At 42.1% G+C, this 26,675-nt stretch overlaps 1 protein-coding gene across 10 annotated transcripts in view; it reads right to left on the bottom strand.

The window, feature by feature from the left end:
• ATXN2 (ataxin 2) overlaps positions 1-26,675 on the bottom strand; it is a 49,321-nt gene that overhangs the window by 10,767 nt on the left and 11,879 nt on the right. For 3 of the 10 annotated variants that reach the window (XM_063416092.1, XM_063416086.1, XM_063416084.1), the window contains exons 6-20: positions 22,210-22,334; positions 20,968-21,059; positions 18,171-18,368; positions 17,499-17,677; positions 15,795-16,004; positions 13,515-13,697; positions 11,797-11,985; positions 10,986-11,093; positions 10,030-10,100; positions 9,035-9,342; positions 8,542-8,605; positions 8,272-8,424; positions 7,253-7,319; positions 5,084-5,268; positions 4,349-4,481 (exon numbers count right to left, since the gene is read on the bottom strand). In XM_063416092.1, coding sequence (XP_063272162.1) covers positions 4,349-4,481; positions 5,084-5,268; positions 7,253-7,319; positions 8,272-8,424; positions 8,542-8,605; positions 9,035-9,342; positions 10,030-10,100; positions 10,986-11,093; positions 11,797-11,985; positions 13,515-13,697; positions 15,795-16,004; positions 17,499-17,677; positions 18,171-18,368; positions 20,968-21,059; positions 22,210-22,334 — 2,265 coding nt within the window. The remainder of the gene's footprint in view (positions 1-4,348; positions 4,482-5,083; positions 5,269-7,252; positions 7,320-8,271; positions 8,425-8,541; positions 8,606-9,034; positions 9,343-10,029; positions 10,101-10,985; positions 11,094-11,796; positions 11,986-13,514; positions 13,698-15,794; positions 16,005-17,498; positions 17,678-18,170; positions 18,369-20,967; positions 21,060-22,209; positions 22,335-26,675) is intronic. The other 7 variants (XM_063416087.1, XM_063416085.1, XM_063416089.1 and 4 more) reach the window with 6 other exon arrangements.

The raw sequence follows: 26,675 nt of genomic DNA on the forward strand, positions 1-26,675 counted from the left end.
TCCAAAGCTCCACTCCCTGCCCACTGAGAGGAACCTTCCTGCGTTTTCCACATCCTGGTTTGGTGCAAGGAAACTTGTTCCCTCAACACGTCCCATTCCTTTGACATGTGGTTCTTTAGAAAGTGCTTTTCTGTACAATCAAAATTAGTACAAAAAACCCAACTCACTGGCAAAGTAGAAAGAAGGGCCTGTCTCCTTGCTGTATGGTATTTTGGGACATGCTGAATTTGGGAAATAGAAAGGTAAATTAGCCTCTTGCCACGTGCATACCTCCCATCTTCTGGAAAGGTCAGTGTCAGTTTAAATTTTTTTTTTAAATTTTTTTGAAGACTCTAGAACCATGCAGATATTTTTATTTACTTAGCTGCTATTAGAGCTAGATATTTTGTTTTACAAATGAGTGGAGATGAAACACAAGTAAGCCTTCCCTCTTTACTGTGACACTAAGGTCTGCAATTCTTCTTAATTAACACAAACAGAAACTTTATGTCAATTCATGGTCTATTACTGTCCACTGTAACGAGAAGGTTAAAATGCAATTACACTAGAGCAGAAACTGGCCCTTGCTTTTTCAGCTATAGCACTGCCATTCTGAACAGTTCCAAGACAACTTTGGTGACTGGTTCACTCTCAGTCCCTGGAGAATCCTCTGCAGTTATTATTATATCCACCATTGTACTATCAGGGGAATAGAATTTACTCTACTGCTGAGACAGAAACCAGATAAAGTTAGAGACAACACCAGACCAGTAAAACATATGCAGAAAGGGAAAGGGGAAGGGAGAACGGGGACAGGAATGAGAGCACAAAAAACAGGAAACGCATCTGCGTAAAACCAAGGTCTGATTTTACACGAGTTCTTAAACACAAAAGTGGAGTTTTTCAGAGGACTCCAATTATCTGGAAACAATTCAGCCACACGGAAAACTGACACAAAGTCCATTGTGACAGGGATGGACAGATCCACCCTCGGTAACAGAATTTTCTACCAGCAGCAGAAGCCTGGTCTGGGCTTTGTGTGCCACGGGAGCCAAACTGGGAGCGTGGCCAGCAAACTCCAGCAGCCCAAGGACAGGGACTGGGAGGCCACCCCGAGCCAGCAGCTGCCAGATAGACACAGAACCTTCTGAGGTGCAGCTGAGCAGGGCAAGGACGACACCTCCAGGTGGGCTGTGTGTGACAGGTAAAGGTGTAAAACATTTCAAACCCTCCTGGGCACGGCCGGCTCCGCAGCTGAGGCGTCACAGACGTGGTTATCGTCTGGCTGGGAAGAAAAGTGGTTTGGACATTGTCCTTCCCCATTTTGAGGGGAAAACCCCAGTGATGTGAACACTCCTCTGTCCTGTCCTTAGCTGGGACCACGCAGCTCTCTCTGCTTCTCTTTCTTGGCAACAGAGGGGTTGTGACACCGTGAGCTGGCAAGGAAATCCCAGAAGTGCAGGAATGTCCCATTAAACAGCATTAGACAAAAGTTCTTTACAATGGAAGAGTGCTTTATCACCAAGTGTAGCTCACTGTATGTATTTTGGATTCAGCTATCTCTTCACAAGACAGGAAGGAAAACAGCCCCAAATTTTTGGCAGTGAGGGTGGTTCCCTTAAATCGACAGGAATTTCTCTTGGCTGCAGGGTTGTTACTATCTGCCACAGACTTTCAAATCATCCCAAACCATTAGTGAAGGTGGAGTTTCAGATCTTACCAGAAAACATTTCACACCTTAGGAATACTTGATAAGCAGTTTCCCCCCAACCCCCAGGTCTCAGCACAGTAGTTCTTGCAGATCTCTTCTCTCTACCACATATGCAGGAGAAAAACTGAGTGAATTTGCAAGAATAACTCAAAGCAAGCACCAGTACCTTGAGGGGTAAAAGGGCAGCGTGGCCCACGGAATCCTGATATCAGTAATAAAAATAAGTAATAATGTATTTTTTAAAAATCAGATAGCCATTTTGAAGAGCCAAAAGGGAAATTGTTTGAGCAAAATCAAAAGCAGCAGTGGTGGTTGTTTCTCAGGAAGTTGTTATTCTGTACTTTCAAATTATTTTTTAAGAGAGGACCAGAATCAAATGCACAGGTATATTTAGTTCAAATGTGGGTAAACTTAAGATTCCCAAAAGACAGATTATGGATATTTTCTCATAGTCCCTCAGTCAGATGTGAACAATTCCAACGTGATGTTCTTTAGCTCCATAAGCAGCTGAGATTGGTCACCTCTGGCATTCCTGCCTTTTCCCACACATGGATAAATGGAAGCTGAAGTGGACACGTTACAGCTGGACACACTCTGAGGAAGCACAGTCCATCTGGGCCAGGTCTTCAGGCACTCAGCACATGGAAGACTTGCAAAAATGTGAATTGAGAGGGTGCTGCAGAGCATCAGGAGTCATCCCATGTGTCACTGTCACCTTGGAAGGTGAAGGATACATCTGAGTTCATGTTCACTAAACACGGCTGCACTGGGGCAAGAACACACCCTTATTTTTTAAAAAGCTCTATCACACGGAGTTCACGATCCTCTTGGGTTGAATGGTTTCAGTAACAGAAATTTCAAGCACTCCATCATTTACTGGAAGGTGGGAGAATATTTAGAAGAGTCACCAAGCAGCTACTTGAAAGAACACAGGAGGAGAGGCCATTTCTGTTAAATTAGGTGCTCTTGGGAAAGTAATATTTAATTACACGGCAGGAAATACCAAAGAACTCTCAAGTTTGACCCAACTTAGTTGTTTGCACTGGCAGGCAGTCACATATCTACAACAGACAAGCTGCAAAACCAACACAAAATGAGATCTAACAGTTGTAAGTTAGAATATCAGTGAAAAAAAAAAACTATACAGACATCTGATCAAAGCCAAGCAAGGCAAGGGGCTTGTACTTCAATGCTGCAGAATCCACTGATTACAGAAGATAAGGATGGTGCACAATGGGAAATTGCTAGCAAGTCACATGCAACCATTCTGAATCAAATCTCAGATTATCTCATGTTTGGTTTTATTTTAATTAGAATTTGAGAGGAGGGTTTTCACCAATAAAGGTCTGAAAGCCTTTGATCATTCACTTTATCAGAATTCTATTTAATCTAACGAAAAAGCAAACAGAAGATCTGTTTACATGGACACCTCAAGCACAAGAGTTGAAAAGATCAAAGTAACACAATTAGCAAGGACCTGAGAGAAAGATTAATCTCTACAAGTAACTTCCATTTCAGCTTCAGCACAAATGAGCTCAAATGTTCTTCCTCCAAGAGTCAAAGTAAGTTATTTTTGTTTCTTAACTCTGTTACCACACCACTGCAGAGATCTGACAGGATGTTTTCAGACGGGTAAGACACCTCTTAAAATCAGAATTAATTTCCCACTAAACTCCAGATTCTCTGTAAGTTTTCATGACACGTCATGGACTTCCATTAAGTAGCAGTGTAAAACTAAGCACCCAAAAACATACAAAGATGTCTAAAGGTACAGAAAATCTTTTATTAGAATCTAAGTCAATAATATACGTGACCCAATAAAACTTTTCCTCAGATGCTATAACAAGTATTGAAATGCCATGTTTTCAAGAGACCATCTGCTGTTTTGACATTTTATGACAATTTCCAAGCCTTAAACAACCTTGACTCTACCTCTTTCAATAGCATGTTTTGCAGTGAGCTCCTTTTCCTCCAAATTGGGCCTTGATTTATCATACATTTATAACGCTTTAGAAAGTTCTTGCACATTTTACTTTTGTCACGAGGTAACCCACATTTTCAGCACTTCACTGTAAGTGAAAAATGCCCATCTGATAATGCTAGACTAATTGTCCAAGTGAGAGCAATACATGAGCTGTTCCATTTACTTATTCTCGACTTACCAAATGAGAAAGGTAAGCAACACATGGTTTATTTTGCTTAAACAGCAGCGTTCATACTGTTAATAATGCCAGTAGTATCATAAAGACAGCATTTCACTAGTTGCCAGAACTAAAGTCAAGTTTGAAACTGAGGTCGTGACCTTGCAATAAAACAAGTACTAATTATAATCAAGGAACAAACAAGGGATGATGTATCAAGAGCATCAAGAGAACTTGAACAAACTTCTTTCAGCAGATATTCTTTTAGGGTTAGATATTCAGCAGATATTCAGCAGCTCCCAGGTTGAAATCTCATCTTGATCACTGGCATCCTACCGAAATCAGCACACTTGAGTTTTCATGGCTCAGTTTTCAATGCTCTGCTCATCATCATCATCTTATGAAATATAAACCACAGCTACTGAACGATACCCACGTTTGAAGGCTGAGATTTAAATACATCCCCTGCACAAGGTAAGGACTTAAAAAGTTACATATAACACAAAACGTTTCCTACCATACATAGCATGTGTCTGTTCATGCGCACCGTACTGTGTTGCAGAGGAAGATACTAAACCCGGCTGTGCGTGTGCTGGTGGGGCCATCATCCTAGCGTTGCCCTGTATTACAGGGCTATAAACATGAGGATGCTGCAGGCAGAACAAAGGAAAAACCACACAGTTAATTGGGGAATCATCCAAAGAAACTTTTTGTCATCTAAAGAGCCGTGATTGAAACTTGGCCTTGCTCAAATGCAGAGCGAGGTGAGGATTTCACACTCTTGGGACTGTCCCGGTTGTTTCCAAAATTTAAGGGCTAGAAACGGACAGAAAATGTTGGCATATCCAATTTTTGCCACTCTAATAATGTACTGAGCTTATACATTTATCCAATTACACATGTAGATTTAACAGCCTTTGAAGTCAGAGCAGTCCACCAAGTAAGTTATTTTTAGAACACTTAACCAGGAGATGTGCTGGCCATGACCTAAAGAAATTCTTCAAAGAGCTAAAAAACCATATCAATAATAAATGCCAACTTCTAAACTGACCTTAAAATTCATTAGGACATTAAAATTCATTAGGACCTTAAAATTTGTTACAGGCTTTGAAGCACATTCCAAGATCCCCACGTGTGCTCCAGAACACAGAAACTCTTCAGGGTGACTTAGGAGTGGACACAAGGGGGTTTTTAGTTTTAGCACTTCATTATTTGTGTTGGGATTGATCAGGAGCACGGAAAGGACTCTTACCTGAGATTGGTAGTGTGGCACATGCTGCACAAGAGGCTGATTAGGAAACTGTTGGGGGCTATATGCAACATATTGTGTAGAGTAAGCAGGTGGAGTAGCTACAATTGGAGGGCCTGCTGCTGAGGCAGGATGCATCATGGTGCTCTGGTGGTGTTGGTCTTGCCGCTGCTGGGGCATATTTGGTACTGGAAAACAAAGATTGTGTCATGTTAGAAACACAGAGGAAAAAAATTTGGAGTTTCCTGAAAGGTTCTACGTTATAGGAATTTTACTGGGACCGTGTGGAATATCCTCACCCCACACCTTTAACCATGGGTTAGAGCTCTGCCAAAAAGGAACAGGGTGAAGAGGAGTTTCACCATGATTTTCATCACAGCCACAAACCCAGCCCTGCCTTTTTCGTGAAGGAAGAAAGGTGGAGAGAGAGAAATTCTGACAAGAATCAGATGTGGGAAGAGAAAGGTTATATCAGGATACCCACATTAATCTTGTCCCTTTTAAAAGGCTTTTTCACCCTCTGGGGGAACGACTCAGCCACTGTTCCATCAGTGGGAATCTGAGTCTTTATGTTAAAATAACTCATGCTTATGGCTAAGGAAAGCACAATAAAGGTCTCCACACAGCCACAACTCGAGGTATTCACATCTTTTGAGCTGTGTGCTACCCCTCAGGGCAGTAGAAAGCAAATTTAAGGTCACAGACAACACTGTGGGAGACAAAACCTGTAAGGAGCAGGAATAATTAAGAGGGAAGAATGATGAAAAGAGCAGAGCAGTGTGGGATCACCTGAGCTCTCCTGGGAAGGTGACAACCCAACTCACTTGGAACAAACTAATTCAGCCTAAAAGCAGGGGCAGGAGGGCTCCAGGAGGGCTCCAGGAGGGCTCCAGGAGGGCTCCAGGAGGGCTCCAGGAGGGCTCCAGGAGGGCTCCAGGAGGGCTCTGGGAGGGCTCCGGGAGGGCTCCAGCTTCCTGCAGTCAGGCTGCAACTATTAACTGAGCTACCTCAAGCACCTCTAAACTCCACTGCAGGGGCAATGCTCCAAATCCCTTAGGGGAAGGAGAAGGAAATGTTGAAGACATCAGTAAATTCACTCAGTGATTTTGTTTACACTGCAGATCAACATTAGAAAGAAGTAAATACAGGAGGCAACCTGAACAGTGTGAAGGGACAGAGCTGTGACCCAGGCAGCTCCCTCAGGGCTGTGCTGCACACAGAGATGCAGAAAATATTGGAACTTAAAAAGGAATTCAGAATTAAATCTGCCTCATCCAGCAAGCGAGCCCTCAGCAATGTATTTCTGAGTAAAACAGTGTTACCAACCAGAAGATTTCAGGGCTGAGGCCACAGTGAAGTTATTGTGCTTTAACACAGAAATACATTGCAGGGTTTGTCTCCCCTGGGTTGATAAAGGCCTCTTGTTTATTTAACAATTTCCTCCTGCAGTGACTGGAGCTGCAGTGCTGGTCCTGTCCTGCAGCACTGCCTGCCACTGCAGAAGCATTCACTGGGCACAGTTACAGCATTCCCTGGAACAGGAGCACAAGAACAAGAGCAGCACTTTCTGCTCCCTCACTGCCCTGCCCAGCACAGGGAGCATCTCGCCACCCATTGTGACTCCACAGCCACGGGTGTCACTTAAACACGTGGCACTGTCATTGTTAGCCCAGCTGTTCACTCACTGGGGCAGCAGGAGTGAACAAGAACAAACTGGAACCAGCTCTTTCCAGAAAAGCAGCAGAGCAAACTCTTCCTGAAGAAACAGTGACTCTGCATGTTAAAAAAAATTCTATTAAAGCATCACATAGGGCACTGCTGCAAACCAGTACAGGAAACCAGCAGAGAAGTTCCCTTTAAACAAACCTGTAATATTTATGAAACATAAAAGATGATTAGCTCACCCTAATGCTCCAAATAACAGAGATGTTTTCCTGTTTGTCAAACCAGATTCCAAACCAAGCAACCCCCCCATTACTCAAACCTGGCATGTTTTGGCTGAATTAGTTTATCTAAAAACCCATTAGTATTTCCACTTACTTCCCTTTATTAAAAATAGCATTTAAAATATCGACTGAAACCAAATTGCCATGGATTAGAAAACACACAAACATTTGTCATTTAGCCATGCTGCATGCAGACTGAGAACCAAACAGGCAGTATTATTCTCACCTTTACCTGCTCTATATGTCTTGGCTTGGTTCACTGGCATGGGCGTCATGGGAATAGGATACAAAGGCTGAAACAGAAGAAGTTGAAGGTTTGATATTCCTTTAAAAACTCAGCGTGTGCTGGGGTGGGGGGCCCCACTCAGCTTTGATGTGTTTCCCTCTGCTCTGTTACATGTTTAGTGAACTCTGCCTAACCTATGAGATTTTCTTGGATGGGTGTCACGAAGTCTGCACGGACACACAAGCAAGAACAGATGGTTGGCAACAGCCAGCCCAGGAACGCTGCTGCTGCTGCTGCAGGCACTGGGCTCAACCTGGCAGCCCCACAGCAGCTTTTGGGTGTAAAGATGAGTCAGGGCAGGTTTAGGTTGGATATCAGGGAAAGGTTCTTCCCCCAGAGGGTGTTGGGCACTGCTCAGACTCCCCAGGGAATGGGCACGGCCCTGAGGCTGCCACAGCTCCAGGAGGGTTTGGACAACGCTCCCAGGGACAGGCTGGGATTGTTGGGGTGTCTGTGCAGGGACAGGGGTTGGGCTGGAGAGCCTTGTGGGTCCCTTCCAACTCAGGATATTCCATGATTCTATGATAATGGGGCTAACTTTGAAATCCCAGTGATCCCTACAACAACCAGAAACCAGTGGGGCACAGCTGGAAAGAAAGAAACAGTTGCAGAGAGTGAGATTATGCTTGGAGGACTGGGAGGAAACCCACACAGATCTGCAATAAATGTGGGCTGCTGGCATTTACAAGTGTTTGGGATTATTTGAACATCCAGATTGAGGGAGCACTGGGAAAAGTCAGTATTTACACAGCCAGAACGTAACAACAAGGTGATTTATATTTATAAGAGCAACACAAGCTGTACTATAGCACTGTTTTAACTCAGAGCTCCCAAGCTGCAACAAGCTGACCTTTTTAAGGTCCTTCCCAACCCAACCCAACCCATTCTGTGATCCCTAAGTCTGCTCAGAGATTCCTGAGGATCCCTGTGAAAGTGTTGAGGAGTTTGCAGCACTTTACCTGCACGCCTGGACTCACTGGAACCGGGTACATCATATTTGGTGCAAAACAAACAGGCTGAGTGTACACGGGGGTTGGCTGCTGATGCCCCACCATGGAGGGGCTGGGCTGAGCTTGAGGACGAGGGGAGGTTGGTGTGGTAGAAGGTTTCGGCTACAAACAGAGGTGAGCAATGGAGATGGCAGGGTTAGTTTGAGTATCCTCCAAGGAAAAGGTTGGTTTATAAAGATCTAACTCAAAGGCACTGCTAAACAGCATCAAGTCACTTACTTGAGCAAAAGATCGAGGGTTGAATTCTTTAGCATTAGGATTAAGTGTTGATTTTCTAACTTGCCTAAACATAAAGAACAAAAAATTAAGTTGGGCATTATTCTTTCACAGGAGTATCTGCAATTAATGATTTAAGAAGCACCTCATTTCCATCTGTGAGGCAGATTTCTGAGAAGTCAAACACCTCATGGCATGCAAAAAGCCACTATCATTGAGGGACCCTTATTCCAACTATCCATAAAAGTTTTCCAGTTGATACCACAGCTCATTTGAGCCAGGAAAACATTGAAATAAGCTTTTAGATGTAAACTAGGCATCACCAGGACCAGAGCTCTGCACTGAGTCAGGAGATGACTTTCAGGGCAGTCCCTTCCCCTGTTGTTCCTCCTGTGTAACAGAACTTAGAGCCAGGAAAGTGCCACACAGTCATGACTTCTACACAAGGCCTGATGCAAATAAAGATGTGCTTATTCCAAAAGGCATAATTACTCACTCAGAAGTATCCTTCTTCTCCTCTTTATCCTCTTTGTCTTGCTTACTTCCAGGCCCGGATGTCTGTACACCTTGGGAGGTCACCTCAGGCCCTCGCTTTTGCTCAGAGCTGTTACTCATGGAAGGAGAAATACTGGGACTGTTGGGTTTGCTACTGCCACCATTGGAGTTGGTGTTACTGCCAGCTTCTATGATGGATTCTTTAGGGGTGGATTCTGTCTTTTCTTTAACTACATCTCTTGATTTTTCACCTTCTCGGGTTTTGTTTAGCAGCTGATCCACTGCATCTGAAGAGGAACTGGACTGTAACTGAAAAAACCCAAGGGATATGTTCAGTAAATTGATACAAAACTCAGGGGAGGCCATCTAATGCTGTCACATGCACAGAGTAAAACACAGTCCCACAAGCCTCAACCATCTGGAAATGACCTTTTAAAACACCCATTTCCATTTCTGCTAGGAAAGAAATCCATGAGTACTGACAGTGTTTAAGCTGGCACTGTGTAAGGAGCTGTTCAGCCACTCAAGTGACCTGTATGTTCATTAGGGAGTGACAGGAAAGCTTCAGACAACCCTCTGGACTCATCCCCTGAGTGATTTAACAGCACCACTTGAAAAGCTAACCTGATTTAATAAACCCTTATAACCAGGAAATAAGTGCTATGAATTCATCTTCAATTTTCCTCCGCAAAACTCTTCATTTAATTTTGCAACAGCTCCTCCATATGGAGTGTGAGATAATTATTTGTGCCTAATGATCAAACAGGTTTCAAGTCCTGTTTTCAGTGTACAGTCAATAGTCACATTTATGTGCATTAAGCAATTGTAAAAACAAGAGCCAGCATTGATTTTACAATACCTAACAGGAATCCTTACCAATATTTTCATAAATTAGGCAAAAGCATAAAGACCTGTTAACATATGCAGCATGTTTATTCATTAAAATAATCTGGATGCACATGAGAATGATGACACCACTAACAGAGAGAAACTTACCCTAAAGTCATTCTTAAATTTCTTTAAATCATCAATCTGTTTTCTATGCTCTGAAACAATTGGAGAGACACCTGCCAAATACAAGATCAACATTGTCCAAGCATTTCTAACACAGGTTTTCTAATACAGGTTTTATACACATTACTAAGTTTGCAGAAAGAGAATGGGTTTGCAGATATAAAAATGAAACCCAGAGCCTTATTTTGGGTTTTAATTTGGTACAATTCCATGACCTATGTGTATGAGCACACAGAAAGCCTCTGTGAAAGCAGAGCATTACATAACTGATTTATCTTTAGTTCTGATGCACCACACCAAGGCAGAAGCCCCGAGGTGCAGGGACTGCAGAACTCACTGAACACAAAGAACCTGCAACAAAACCCTCAACCCAGCCTGTGCCAGCATTTCAAACACAGCAAGAGAAGGAGAAACGCTGTCCAGGTGAGCTGTATGGCTGGACTCATCCTAAAGGTCTCTCCAATGAGAGAATGAATTAATCTGGTTCTCAGTTTAACATTTTTTTGGGAAGTGAATGAACAAACAACACTACAGAGACAAAGAAATGTAAGGCATGAGAGGAAAAAGCACAGTTAGGAAAGCTAACAATGCTCAGAAGCATTGTGAGCACAGCTCTAAGCAGAAACATATTCAGTCCAAAGGCAGCTAAAAAGCAGCTCTGTGAGCAGGGGAAAGAAAGAAGGGGAGGAAAAAAAAAAAGAAAAAAAACCAAGTGAAATCACACCATCCACACGAGCATCTCTACACTTGGTGTTGATGGAATGAGTCACAAACAACATTTCAAAGTGCCACTTCACAACTGCATGACCAAATTTCACTGGAGAACACCAGACTGCCTCCAGGCCTTCCTTAAAATGCCAACTACAGCAGCCAGGACAGCAGGTTTAGTGTGCACAATTCCTACATCACTCGAGTACATGAAAGCTTTGGATACAAACCTTTGTTTTCAGGTTTAGAAAAACTAGGAGAAGTCTCACTTGGCTTTATATTCTCCTTGTTTCCAGTTGCAGAATTTTGCCTCTGGTCCTGAAGCCTTGTATCTTTAGCTGGAAAAGAAATTGCCAAAGTTATTCTCTTACACACAACTCCAACTGACCAAAGACAGAAGACAAGAGAGAAACAGGGGAGAGATTTGACCATTTTTAGCTTGAAAAACCTTTTAAGTTACACATTTCCTGCTACCTAGTTGGTGCCTGGAGGATCATCCTCCCTCCCCATTCTACAGTCAAATGGAAAAAAACAATTAAACTCATCCCTCTCTTCATGCACAAAACCTTAACTAGGCTGAACAAACTATAAACTTAGAGCCAGTTATTTGCAGCAGTCCAAGCTCATCATACAGAATGCTACAAAGATTTGAGAGTTCTCAGACATTTATTTGACTGTAAATTGACATTTACTGCTCCTGAATGGTTTTTTTCTCCCATTCCTTTTGCTGTGTTCAAAATAGTTCTTTGAAGCCAGTGGCCTGCGTTTCTTTAACACAGAAAAGAGGCAAAAACTCAGTTTGGAAAAAGAAATCCTCAATTAAGTCAGACACCTATAAAGGCACGAGAAAATCAGCATAAAGACTTCTCAAAAAGCCTCTCTCCAACCTTAGTTTAAAGCTGGAGAAACGGGAACTCACAGTAGAATTCAATGCACCCCAAGCTCTCCCATCACTCAGCAAGCAGCTCTGCTTGTCCAGGCACACTCCTTGCCAGGAATTAGGGAAAAAGGAGAATTTTCAAGGTTCTGAGGGCCACTTACCTTCATTGGAAGGGGTGACTGCTCTGTTGGATGCAGGGCTGGCAGGTGTAGGAGAGGCAGCTGGAACAGGCATGGCAACAGATTCAGTGGGAATAGCACCAGGCTGAGGAGAAGGCAGAGCTGGTCCCATGGGAGTGGTGCTCTGCCTTGGAGACCTAGGCCTGTGTGTTTTAGGGGATAATCTCGGAACTAGAAACAAACAGGAAAAAGCAGTTATAGGATGAGCTTCCTGAGCTCAGCAGTTTGTTTTAGTTTTAAAATGGCTAAAGACATGCTTTGAAACACTTTGTGAGGCATTATGTAGTAACTGAAAAACCTGTTTACCTTTCAGGCACATCTCCTAGTTCTTTACAATGCAGCATAGCAGATAATGGGGTGATTTCTCTGCAGATTGTCCCCCAAAATTTATCACTGCCCTCTAATCCCATCAAGAATCTGCAAAATGTTTCCCCAAATCCCCCAGTAGTACAACTACAACAGCTCACATTAACCCAGTTTCAGGCAGAACACAAAAGGTGGTCAGGTCTCCACACAAACAGATGTAAAATATTTTTTAAGAGGGCTGAAAAAACACATCCATTTTACAGCGTCCTCTTTTGGAGGTTTGCCAGCTGGAAGAAAAACAACACAGCCTATTGAAAAAAAGAGTGTTTTAGGTATATTTTTGCTCCTGTGCTCAAGCAGCAAGGAGAGTTGTGTATTCTTTAAAGTTGTTGAAGTTCCTGCTTCCTGCTCATCTCACTCGTGCTTTTTGTCTCATATTAACTCTCAATGAGTGAGCAGAAAGGCAGGTAAGTGGTTTAACAGTCCTACTTGCATATTAATATATAATATATATTAATATGTATTAATAATATATAATCAGGGAAGGTGAATCACAAATATTGCCACAACAGAAGAGCTGAAGTTGTTTTTTCACAAGGCAACAAATCAATGTGGGTTTAATTTATACCTTTTTTCTGAGAAATGTGTTCCCACTCTGCTCCTCTAGAATTCTGCACTGCTAAAAAATACCCAAAAGGTACCTAAAAAGGACCAAACTGTTGCTCTCTTGCCCTCAGGGAAACACCCAGCTCCTGACAGCTCACCAGAACATGGCCTCAACTCATGAGCTCCAGACTAAACCTGTGGCACAAGACTGAGCTTCAACTTTCTAGTCACATATTAAAAATATATATATTAACTGATTAAGAAAAGAAGACACTCACTGTAACTGCTCCTACAGTAGCCAAAAACAACATCATCACTTTAAATCCTTGTAAATTTTAAAGGAGAAATACATCCAACTGAACTTGAGTATCATTTAATCTTTTAACACCGACCTCCCTCTACCCAAACACCTCCTTCATTTGTAAACCACAACCCAGCCACGCTGCCATAACCAAACTCAGGGATGCAGTGGCAAATCTCTAACTCCTCTTGACTCCTCCAATAAATCCCCTAAAAATGAATCTTTTCAACAACTAATCCCCACACTTTTCCTTTCTTTCTCTTCACACAGCACCTGCCTCTCCAGTTAGGACAACACTGCACCAACTCTCACTCAGCTATCTGGGGAAATCCTTCTCCCACTCCAACCTGAGCCCAGTATTTGATTATCCAGAGCCTGAATTGCCTGGAAAAGCAGGATTCTGCTGAGCATTCCCACTCTAAGGATCCCCCTGCAATAAGCCAAGCTTTAATAAGGATCCCCCTGCAATAAGCCAAGCTTTACCTACCCCCACTGACAACTGATGACCACGTCCCACCTGAAGGGCTGCCTCGTGCCACTGCAGCAGTAGATGCTTCCCCAGGTGCATTATGAGATACAAATTCTAAGCCACTTGAAATTGTACCCCTACCAGTAGAGACTCTGTGACCTCGAGGGTGCCGTTGAGCCTTTGGAGACATCCGTGGAGGCCCTGAGGAAAAAAGACAACCCCACACAATCAGTGCTTCGTGTCCACTGCGGAAAACCCGAGCTCTTCTTAAAATGGCATTTAATCTTAAAATTCTCAATAGAGCAGCAATAAAATCAAGCAGTTGGCATTGATATCCTAAAAATGCCAAGTCATTGGTCCAGCCAGGCTGCCAACACTCATTGCCTCCCCAGGGCAGCTCCTGGGTATTCAGAGGCTTTGTCAGCACTGAAATAGGTGTGCAAGGCCTGGATTGAAAATATTTCAACCCAAGCATCCACCACTGCCAAGTGCAAGCAGTAATAACCATAATAACCATACAGGCCAGTGGTGCAGCTGCCCCTGGAGAAGCCCAGTTCCAGGCTATCAAACATTTTTCCAGAAAATAAAAACTTCCCGGTGCTTTTTGTCAGGTGGTCAGTGATCCCAACCATTTATAGTCCCCACTGGCTGACCAATGCTCTTGGGGAATTTCAGCAGAGCATTCTCTGCAGCGAGGCTGAATTGCCTGCAGCAGGGCACAATTCATTTACAAGTCAGCGAAAATTGCAACTAAACAAGGGATTGTTATCCCAAGGTTCAAGTCATGCATGTTTAACACCAGCAGCCAAAGTCATAAGTGAATACAGGAATTCTGCACAGCCTGTACAGCTGCCACACCATAGTTATGCTTCAATCTAAGCAGCAACACAATTTCTTACATCCTAATAAACATTTTCTTTACAGGATTAGACTCCAATGTTGATACATCAAAAGGAAAAACCGTGTGTGAACAGAATCTGGCTGATTGCAGTTCATTTTTAACGTAGGTCAGTAACAGGGTCAGGTTCAGATAATGGCTTTTAGGTTCCAGAAAAAACTTCTAAAATACCAAGTACTTCTCCTAGTTACATAAATCTTTAAATGTCAGCCTCTATTTTAACCATGTGAAGTCCATTTCAATGCAAATTTCATACAGGTGAGTGTTTTAAAGAACACACATTTCCCAGGAATGACCTTGCAGCAGCAGGAATTAAAGGTTGCAATAAGCAGCACTTCACTGCATGCCTGACAAACCGACCACAAGCACTAAGAAATAATTCAATTTGCAGGTAGATTTTCAGTTCCTTACTCCAGAAATAAGCCCCCACAATAAATGGACAGTAGGCCAGATGTGGCTACCACCCACTTTTTGGTCAGGAGCATTTCCCAGTGCTCCTGCTCAGTCTGAGGGATTATTCCTCTCTCTCCTGTGGCTCCAGTGGCTCCAGCACCCACTGCCAGTATCCAGGGAGCTCAGTACAACCACTTTGCATTTTCTAGGCTTGCTACACCGTGTTGTGCAGGGTTTAAATGCACTTGAAATAAAAATTATGAACCATGTTCCTAATTGTGCCCTCCCAGGATAAATTTAGTTGGGATAATTCTGCACACAGGTACCAAAGACTCACAGATCAGCCTTTCTCTGAGTGTTGTTGACTGCTAGGGAGCTGATTTATTGTTCTGAATAAAAATTTCCTACAAGTCACCTTTGAAGCAGCTCATCCTACCCCATTTCACAGTTCACTTCTCTGAATACAGCATTTTTATTATCATTATTATCATTGGTTGCTTTACAAGAGGTGATTCAGTGATTTAGTTATGCTTTTTGTGGAACAAATGTGTTAAAATTGGTATTTTATATAAATTTATAGTCCTGAAGATGCTCTCTAAAGTTATCAGGTCCTGCATGTTAATTTAAGACACTGAGCAGCGTTTACAAAGCTGAGTTTAATTTCATACCAAACTCGGGAAATTTCACAGCTTTCTTTCGTTTTTGTAAAGCTCTTCAAACCAAACAAACGAACAAAAAAACCAACAAACCACCAACCAAACCAACGAAAAAACAAAAACAAAAAGGTTAATAGAAATAGTCTGATAAACTAAAGTTAAACACAAATTACAGGTTAAGTAATGAAGAGGAAAAATAAACAACAACAACAACAACAAAAAAAAAAAACCCAGAACAACTCAATAATTAAAAAAAAAAAAAAAACCTCACGGAGGAGTTAAACAAAGATGAAACAAAAGAAAAACCACAAAAAAAAAAAAAAAAAAAAGAACAAATCTGGTATATTGTACCTTCTGAAGACATGCGTTTAGGCATAGTAGAGACAGGAGCTGGAGAACCATGAGCAGAGGGGTGAGACGGGGGCCTGGAGGGCCGCGAGGGGGGCCTGGAGGGCGGCCGTGTAGGGGTGGCTGCCCGAGGTGGAAGAGAGTTGGGACCTGACTGGTAGCGAGAAGGTGGGCGAGAGGAAGGAGATGGGCAAGGCGATGGCCAGGGAACACCTGACAGAACAAATGATATGAAGGAAAGTATAAAAACTAAAGAAAAAAATTATGGGGGGTGGGGGGAGGGAAGGGAGGGGAGGGTGGGGTAGGGGGAAGGGGAGGTCAACAGAAAAAAAAAAGTAAAATATGACAAAATGATTTTTTTTTTGGTTTTTTTTCCCACGGTTTAACCCTTTGGGGATGGATTGAGGAGGTAATTGAGGAGATAAAGTCTCTGTAGGGTTGGGTTTGCTTTGGTTTTTTGGGTCAAATTGAACTTGTGAATGGCACAGGCTCCCCAAAGGGTTAATTAGGGTCTACAAACACTACTAAGGAATAGACAGTAAAGTTTGATCTGTTAGCCTGGCATACCAATGCTCCACAGCACCCAGCACTCCACAAGGTCCTTAACAGCTACCAGAGGTTCTCAAACAGCTGTGCACAAACAGTACTGACCACACAAACTGCTACTCTCAAACCAAAGGAGGAGGAAATATCCATCTAGGAGCTGGATCTTTACAAAAACCAGCGGTGTTCAGTGTCTGAATCCTGACATTTATGCCTTATCTGAGGTATTCATGGAGGATTTTAATCTAGGATGTAGGGCTCATGGATTCCGAAACAGAATTAATTGAATTTACAAGCCATTCTGAGGATTTTAGGTCTGTGATGTTGATTCAGCAGAGTAATAGGGTGAGAGGAACCACAAATACTACAGACACATTTCAAGGTTAGCATTGTTTGGGCAAGGCTCAGTTTGTCCATCCTTTACAGAGCTGACTCTGGCTTTAGAAAGGAAGTCTCACTTACCTTTAGATGTTTCTCAGACTTCCTCTCCAGACAGATCACTTGAGTATTACACATTTTTCATTTATTCACAGCAAGTTGTTATAATAGCATTTTTAAATTCTAAAAAGAATGCCTTGAGGACAGGCCACTGCTGAAATCCATCTCCAGAAATGGTGTTTGGCTTCTGGAACACCAATTCCTGCCTACTGATGCCTGCTTAGAAACACTACCCACGTGTCCAGCAGAAAATACTCAAATACTCATTTGGAGGGAAGGCTTTGGATTCCTTTTCTCTAACACTGCTCTTGTTTTTCCCCCTTTCCTTTTCATAAAGTCAGCAAGTGGCTTTATTCTTTTCCAGAAAGGCAGGGAAGCTTCCTCCTGCCACTGCCTCTCACCAGGTGTCAGCACTGCTGCTCCTCCACACAGAGCTTTGCAGTGCTGCTGCAGTTTTTCATCTTTAAATCCACACAGTGCGCCATCATCTAAGACAGAGGTGTTTGAGGGAGAAAATAAATGACATTTCTGCTCTGCAAAACCACAGAGAGTGCAGTGCAATCAGCGTTGCTCTGTAAATTAAGCCCAAATCCAACTCACAGCCTCTGTGTTAAATGAAGAATGCTAACCTGGTTTATGGAATACACAGCCTAACCCCACAGCATTTCAATACAATGAGGTAATTATCTGTTGTGAGGTATTTTCATTCAGATTTCAGATACTTGCCTCCGTTAACTACTCTTTGATCTGCTCCAGAGTTAGGGCTGAATTCTGAAGTGTGGGATCCAGACCTGGAGATTGGTGGGCCTGATCCAGACTGGCCCATCCTTGGTGAGTTTTGTCTTCCACTTCCCCAGGACAGGACATCTCTGTTCCTCTGTCCAGGTGGAATGTATTTATTTTCTCTGAAACACAGCAAATTTCTATTAGTGCTGAGACACAACAAAAAGCACCCCATGTTCTCTCTTTTTCTCCCATCAAGCCAAGGGGAAAAGTCTAAATAATATCAGATGTTGACCCAACAGTCACCTTATGAATTGGCTTTTGACAGTGGCCACACAGTCCACTTTATGAGCCCACAGGCACTGAAGGATTTAGCAGTAATGCCTGAAATTTTCCAGGACACAGCAAAACCACTGCCCCTTCCTGTAATTTGGGACGAATTCACCACGGTGACAGGTCAGAATGGGGAAGTTTGTTTCACTACAGAGATAATACAGGGCCAGGCAGAGGTGTCCAAGTCAGCCTGAGTGCCAAAACCAGCACAGGATTGTTTACACAAGGTTCCAAACCTAATCAGGCCTGCTGAAAAAGCCCAGTATCAATGAGCAAAGTGCTACAGAACCAAAATACCTCCATAATTTAAATAAAAATACTATTCATAGTGCACTCAAGTACCTAGTGTTCACACCATGTCCTTCTCTTTCATTAGCATTTCTCTGAACAGCAGTATATTTTTCTTCTTCTGTCCTTTCATCATTTTCCAAGGCAACCCGAGCTTTGTATTGGGCACTTGATTCAATTTCCTCTGCTAATTGAGTTGCTCTGGCTTCCCGTTTTAAAAACTCTTCTGAATTATCTCTTTCTAATGGCACCCTAAAAAGACAATGGAAAGGAAAAGAATCTCTGAAATGCATTCAAAAGCACAAAGGAGCTACAAAAATCACACACTGTTAGTTCTAATGGAGTCAGAGGGGGAAAAAAAATCTTCCTTCTAAGCCAGTAGACTCGCTGTCTTATTTTTAATAGAAAACCTCCTGGACTGGTTTGATATTATGGACAAATTCAGGGTCATTTACCTGCCTAGAGAGCTGAGGGCAGGGTGTAGAACTTTTGCACAGGATTTGTAAAATCCTAAAGCTGTGCAATGCTCCAACTTTTAACATGGTTCAGAACATCAGCAATAAAAAGCCTCAGAGTGCTGTTTACATAGGAAGCTACTCCAAGAGCTCAAATTTGAATTTTTTTTAGCTATTTACACACTGCCAGCAGATACAATCCTACTGAAATTAGAGTGACATTCTTAATCCTTTCATAATTCCAGCCACAGAATTTCAGCTCTCCCAGTTATGAAGAACTGCAGAAAAGGTGGATGGAACACTTCAGAGCACAGGACCAGAAATTCCTGCCCCATCTGTGAGTGCCAGGACCTCAATCCCATCCATTCCATGCCTCTCTCTATGGCAGGCAATGGAATATTGCAAAAATCATCCCTTAGGAAAGCCACCAAGTCAAAATTCAATACATGAGCACTGAAACACTGAAAAAACCCAACCAGGGATGGGATCAGACCTGGCACCTCCTCCTGCCACCCGTTTTTGGGGTTTACCTGTCCTAATTCTTGTGTCAGGTTTTAAAAAACAATTTTTCCCCAGACTTTAACTTCAAGTTGCAGAAGCTGTTCCACCAACCTTACTTTAGAATAAGCTACATAAAAACAGGGAGGAGAGCTGAGGCTTGGCCCATGCTCTGCTGGGCATTATAGAATCATTACTGCCCGTATTTTGAATAATATAAAGAAGAAAAACAAAGAAAGTAAGTGGAGATACAAGCCAGGTATACAATAATATATGCAAAATTGCTCAAGTGTTGGTGGCAGAACGAGGAAAACAAGTGGCTCTGCCAAATTCCAAGCCAGCACTCAGCTACTGCAGCACAAGTTTTTCCCCACATTTTTTGGCCAGTCTAAACATTTACTGGCCTTATCAATGGTAACTGCAAGAATATTCAATAAAACCCTTCAGCATAAAGCTTTGGCTCAAATAAGATTTACATGAATGCAAACCTGGTCCCAGGCTCCTTTGTTAATAACACAATAAAGGAGAACAGGCAACAATCCTCATTTATTTAAAGTGAGTGCAAAAGATGAAGGGATGTATGGCAATCTAAAAAGGCAGGGAATGATTTCATGTTTTCTAACAGGCCATTAAAGATGAGAGGAAGGGGATGAACAGGATGACATTGCTCAGAACCCTGGTGATGATCAATACAAACTTGTACCTTGATGCAGTTTGACAAACTATACCTGCTACTGCTCAGCTCTAGGAAGAGAAAACAATCAAACAATAAATCCTTTACAATCCTTTATTTAACTACACTGCTGCTCATCCCAGAATTGCAAAATCAGGAAAAGAGCTTCCCAGTTTAGCAGACTGATATGCAAAGCAAGTTGCTTGACTAGGGGCGAAAAAAAAAATGGAATTCATTTAAAGCCACCTTCATGTTTTTAATCTGTTTCCATTAATATCCAGAAAGCAGAAAGATGGAAGACTAAAGTTCAAAAGTACAAAAAGTACTTAGAGCAGTGAGGGGAAGGAAAGAACAGCTTCCCCAGGACTCAGACATAATCGGATTAGGACACTTTGATTATCACCACGTTACAGGTCCATTTGCACAAAACAGAGCAATCAGATTGCTGAACCAGAGACCTGTGGACAAGTGCACACACACACCACAAAAAAATCAAAATATTCACTGTGATTCCCTGATATTCAGAAAAATAAGTTCCTGCTTTGGGGGTTAAAAGAGTGGGGAAATACTGAAGCCATTTCACAATGGCTGTGAACATCTGCAGTCCATTTGTGTTGCAGTTGCAGTGAACATTATAGCTGCAGACCCTGGGGAATAAATCACTGCCAGAGTAGCCAGAGCAGCCTTTATACGACTTCTATATTCCAGTTGTTATTATATTTAACTAAAACTTCAGCTTGGAGCTGCACAAGTCTGCTAAACAAGCCATCCCCAGCACACAACCCCCACCCTGGTTATCAGCAGCTTTTCAGCATTCCAGTATCTTCCAGGTCAATTGTCTCAATAAAATCAGGATTTAGCCAAACTGCTCTGCTAGGTTAAACAAAAGCTATAGGTATAGCAGCTGCACACAGATTAATTCACAGCTTTCCACCCTATCTCTGGGAGTTTCTGCAAGAAACAAGGCTTATTGCATGGCTAAATTCAGAAAACTCTGCAATGGGAATGAGCTGTGCCCATTTAAGGGAATATATAAAGATTTCTACATCTAACTATTCACAGAAAGCTGGCAAGGTTTCTTAGGCACCATTCATTCATTGCTTTTGCAGTTATTCGATTCCACAACTTCAGAAACTAAGCAAAACGAGCTGCAGAATATAAAGTTTGTCAAACCAAGGGAAGAACATTCAATACAAATCTAATAACAAAATATTTTGGAACTTACGTATAAGAAGATAAACTGCTGTCATAAGTTGACACTACACCATAATTTTCTTCATTGTAACGAAACATGTCATTGGGATCCCATCCATTAGACTAGAAGAAAATGATGCTGGTTTTTCAAAATGACACTGGAAACATATTCCCTTCAAATTAAGGGCTGATGGCAGAAGTTAGACCTTCTGCCCTTTTTCCTGACCCTATGAATTCACTGTCCAGATAACAAAGTTATTAATGCCACAGTTTATTTCAGGGAGCTTTGTTTATCAGCTGCACAGATTCTACCTTCAAAATCCCTTTTTTTTTTGTTTGTTGTGAGTCTTTGTTCTGTTTTTATGAGGTTTTTTTAGTACATGCTCACTCTGAACTAAAAGACAAGACATACATACATTAATATCTCTTTTGTCTTTTCCAAAAAGTGCAAATTAACACTTCTGAAACTTTTCAAAAGCCCTGATGGAATTACCTGAGAGGCACCACAGGCAGAAGGCTCCTGCTGATCTGCCCAACTCCCCCACTTCAGTAAAATTGTTATCACAGCACTCAAGCACAACAATAAATGGTTTGAATATTTTATAAAAGCACTGAGAGTATTGGATATTCCAAATAAATCTCAGCTCTACAGTATGGGCACCAAAACTGACAGGAGAATTACCCAAAGTTAATACTCTCTAATCAGTAATATTATCTCCTACAACACACCGCAGGCTGAATACCTGGCTACAAGAATTTCTGCTTGAGGAAAAGCTGTGATAGATGAGGACATGGCATTTGAGGCCATATTCTTCATCTAATGATTCATAATCTGAGCTTGTCCCTGTGCTTGGGTCAGGCTTCCATCAATTCCCTCTGTCTGCAGCCCAGGGACACTTAGCTGAGCACAATCTCCCCATAATTTCCAAGTGCAGTGACAGTCAGACAGGAATACTCTGATTAAACATCAATCACTTTGGGGCACTGATGGATTTGGAGTCCTTAACAAAAGCTGCTCTTTGGCTCCAGGAGCCAAAGCAGCTGCCATTGGTGAGAATTTACCAAAAATGCCATTTGAAAGGCAGCTATTCTCAGCCAGAGCGTTCCAAAGGGCCGTGGCAGCTGCTGGCAAAGGCTGAACATCCACCAGCACATCAGGACAGCAAATCTGCTCCTCCAAAGATCATTACCAGATTGAAATTAAGGAATTATTTCAAGGCATGCCCAGGGAAAGAGCTCATTTTCTACTGAGAGGATAAAAGGCATCACTTACGACATCGGTCTCCAGCGCCTCCAGCTCCTCGGAAGCCGTGTTCTCTCCTCCATCCCAGGGTTCCAGATCCTTCTCCTTGTGCTCTCCATTGACTTTAGCACTGATGGCTGAATCAGTAAAAGCATCTGCAACACAGTGGGGAGGGATGGGACCAGTGAGACCAGTTTGGGCAAGTTGGCACACTGGTTTTTATCTGAGGAGCAGCCCAAACACAGCTGAATCACAGGCACAATGTCACCATCCCCCTTCTCTTGGAGGTACTGGACATCAGAAAGGTGCCCACTCCAGACTTAAAGTACAGATTAACTTCTCCCATATCAGAAAATAGAATTATTTCCGGTTATTTCAAAAGGTTTCCTACAATTGCATGTGTATTTGGGGGAGAAAAAGAGGAAAAAAAGACAACACAAGGATCCTTATTCCTCCAGAAAACCCAAGACTTGTATAAAATTCTTTTCCAAGCAGCCCACACAACTGCACATCACAGTAGTGTGCAAATATCAAAAAAGCGGGAAAGCAACTCCTTAAATGGGCAAAATACCCATTTCCTTTCAAATATCCAAATTTCTTCTCTTTCCACAACTCCTCAACACACCAACAGAGTAATTATCCATCAGCTTTAATTATCCATCCCCCATTTCCTGTGACATTGAACACAGGGGTCTCCCCTCTCCTGACAGAGTTTTTCCAAGCAGCAGCTTATCCAAATCACACAGAAAAAACCAGAACTCTCTACTTTTTGTTCTCAACAACATAACAGAATAAACAACCAGTAAGGTTCTTCTATTGTTTAAAGAAGTTATAAAAACATCAAAAAAATAAAGCTCACAAACATTTATTTTGATTTGTTCATGTTTCATTCAAGCCAGACTTAAGACCAGAGTATTACAGAGTATTGCTGTAAAAATATTTCTAAAGCCATTCACCAAGGAAGCCAAGCTTTTGTGTTTGTAAGCAACTAGATCTCAGAACTACATACAGAACTTTAAAAAAATCAAATAAGCTTGTTATAAGCTCATAAATAAATAAATCAGCCTAAAATAAATAAGTCTTCAATCCAGAATTTCCTATCATCATTCTCCTGACAAAATAAGGAGCAAACATTTCAGACCTTTAGAAAAGATGAGATCAAACCACCAGCCAGTGCCAGATAAGGAAAAACGTGGCCTAAATTAACTTCTGGCAAGATCTAAAAATCTGCCTAAAAAAAAATAATAAAATGAACTTTAAAGCTATTATGAAAAGAATTCCCAACATATGAAGTTGGTCACTGATGTAACAGCTTTTACACAATCACTGAGGATGTTTTAAAGAGAGACTGCTGACACTGCTTCAATTCCTGTTTTACCCAATCTCACAGTGAAATTCTGCACATATATTGGATAAAACTTCACTGTGCTTGGTCTGTGTAATAACAGCCAGCACTATCCCATGAAATGTTCATATAAACAGCTTTTAAAATATATTTTATTATAATATATACTACATATATGTGTTCAAATGTCATCTGAAACTACACACAACAAACACAGTGCTACAACTCATAGTTAAGTAGTAGCTAAAGAGGAGATTTTAAAGATTTTTTAAGAATGGAAACTCTGCATTTACATTATCAATACCCCATGGCTTAACTCAGATAAACCAGTGCTGCTCCTGCCCCAAACATCATTGATTCCATGTTTTATTTCTGCTCAGATTGGGACATTTTACACCAAATCCAAGTTGGAGGCTGTTTATGTCTTTTTAGGAAGCTGAAGTTTGTTTTTGCATCTCTGGGAGTGGAGGGTGCTCCTCTCCAGTGAGATTAGATAAATATGGATTAGGAGCAGCACCTGATGAAGGCAATTTATGTTTCAGAAGGGTGTTTCCTTAATTTCTATTAAATTCCTCCAGGCAAACTCCACACAATTGTGCCATTTTGGATACTGAGAATAAAATACCAGCTCAACAAGACTCATCTACTCAACCCACTAATTTTCTTACTTAAACAGCCACATAAACATTCAGAAGGGCTGTTATTGTAATGATACAGATGGAAAAAACACCCGAGTCAAAACAAAAACTCCACTATCAGCAAGTGCTACAGGTCTCAGTAGGATGTGAGCAGTCACTGCTAAGTTTCTCAGTAAATTCAGTGTATCACAGGAAGCTCCACTGCTCTGTGATCCTCTCTCATTTTACAATTAAAATCACGAGTGAGACTGTGCCTGTTTAACCCCTACAACTCAAAGAAAATCCAGACACAGGAGAAATTCAAGCTACAAAGGCACTCCCAGTCAGACAATGTGGTCTCAAGAGCTTCCAGGCAAGGTTTAAATGCAGCAGGATTTTAAGGTACCTTTAAGGCACAGATCAGTATTTCCCTGGAACAAACGACAGCAGAATTAAAAACCCAGCAAAGCCTCTACCAAAATTGGAGAAAGAACGTAAAAAACTCTAAAAATAACAGCTTCCAAACCAAAAATGTGGCTCTTAAGATGATTAATAAAGTAGAAGGTAAAGCATGAGCTGCTGCTAGAAGCAATAACTGACAAGATACTGCACAGGCTCAGCTTCCCCCTTATCAGGTGCCACTTATCTCTGAGCTGTTGAACGAGCAATTCACATGACACCTTGACAAGGCCAAATTTTTAATCAATCCCTTTTCTACACGCTAAAACCTGAGTTAAAGATCAAATGGAACCCGGTGAAACAAGAGGCTCAGGCTGTAACACTTAATTAGCCCCTACTGCCTCTGTACCTGCTTAATGTGACATTTCCTAAGCAGAGGAGTTGGGTATCAAAGACCTCGTTTTAAAGCCTGGTAAAAAATGATGAAATCATTTTTCATGAATGGAAAAAAAAATCCCAAGGAGAACTCTGTGCAATGGAAATTCATATAAAGACAAATTAAAAAGACACATTCTGCAAAAAAACTCAGCTGGGGCGAATTCTTCAAGTGTGTGCTACTAAATGAGTTAAAGAAAAAAGTGCCAGAACAGAGCAATTAAGAGCCCGGGTTTAATTAATTTCAATGTCTAACATGCTTGTTTTCACAAACAGATTTTGGTGAAGAGCACAAATGTGCAATTAAGTGCCAGTCTGCAGTTGAAAATGCCATTAAACCAATCAGTGTTACGTGCCAAAGGTGCTGATGCCACTCAATGAAGCTTTGATCAAGCCAAAGTAAACTGAGGTTTCACCTTAAAGGCTTCAGCTGTAAAGTCTGATTTGTTTTGTAACTACTTACTACTGATTTGAAACATTAAAACCAGTTACCACCGGCTCTGCAGAGCCAACATTTCCTTCCTTTGTTCATAAGATGCCTTCTGTAATTCCCCTTGCAACACTTTCTCTGGAAGGATGCCACTTTCAGAGCTAATTCAAGGAAAAACTTAAATAGCCAATTCTCTTCTGCCTTTTTCTTTTCATTGGATTTATAGTATTCTCCTCAACGTGCCAAAAAACAATAAAAACATTGCAGAAGTCTTTTACTTTACCAGTAAGTTATGATGTTTGAATTGTCTTGTCTTTAAAGACAAGCCAAGAAAGCAACTCCAAAGCCTTCACTGAAATTTGAATCCCATGCAAACCAGCTCTGTGGACTGATCAGGGCTCCAGGAAACATCTCTTGTGTAGAATCAGGAGAAACAGAACCTCCTGCATCAATCAGGAGCCCAAATCACCCAGCAAGATCTCAGCACTCAAAGGTGAAGCAGAAAGATGTGATAATATTAATGTACAGCCAAGGATTTCAGCCTGACTGAGAGTGGCTTTTTAGCAGCTGATTTCCACTGCACATACAGAAATCAGTGTCAGTCCCTCTTTAAAAGCAGACAGAACAGTCTGAAAGGGGGATGATGGGTTTAATACAGCTTCACCTGGGTTTTCCAGTGGATGTGTCATTCATCAGCCTGCCTGTACTGCAGCAAACCTCAGTTCTGCAGAGAGAGACCCTCTGGAAGCCACACAGGCACCTCCAGGAGCTGCCAGGTCTGTGCAGACTGACAGAGCCCAAACAAGGGCCCAGGAAGCAGGAACACATGAATTCTTTGAACATTCACAGCCACAACACCCCTCTCTGCACAGACCCACCCCTTTTTCTCCCAACCCTCCCAATTTCTGCAATCTGGGCAGACCCCAGGCTGTCTCCTCGGGTGCCTCTGAAGGTGCAGTGTCATGCTTGGCACCAACCCACGTGTGCTGCTCCCAGTTCCACCCCCAGGCCTGCACTGGTGTTCCCTCCCTGAACTCCCTGGCTGGGTTATCAGCTCCCTGCCCCAAAGCTGCAGGGCTGTGATAGCACGGGGAGCTGCCTGGCAGGCTCTGGCAGAAGCTTTTCACACACAGCTCTATTTTCCTTCTTCTGAAAGCAGACTCCATCCCATTCCATTTCTCCCCGCCTGCTGCTCTTTCCCATTCCTCTTCCAGTCTCTTTTTCATCATGCAGAGAACATCTCTGCTGCTCAAATCTGAGGGTGGAGCAG

This window comes from Prinia subflava, chromosome 19, assembly GCF_021018805.1.
Source record: "Prinia subflava isolate CZ2003 ecotype Zambia chromosome 19, Cam_Psub_1.2, whole genome shotgun sequence".
Taxonomy (NCBI): domain Eukaryota; kingdom Metazoa; phylum Chordata; class Aves; order Passeriformes; family Cisticolidae; genus Prinia; species Prinia subflava.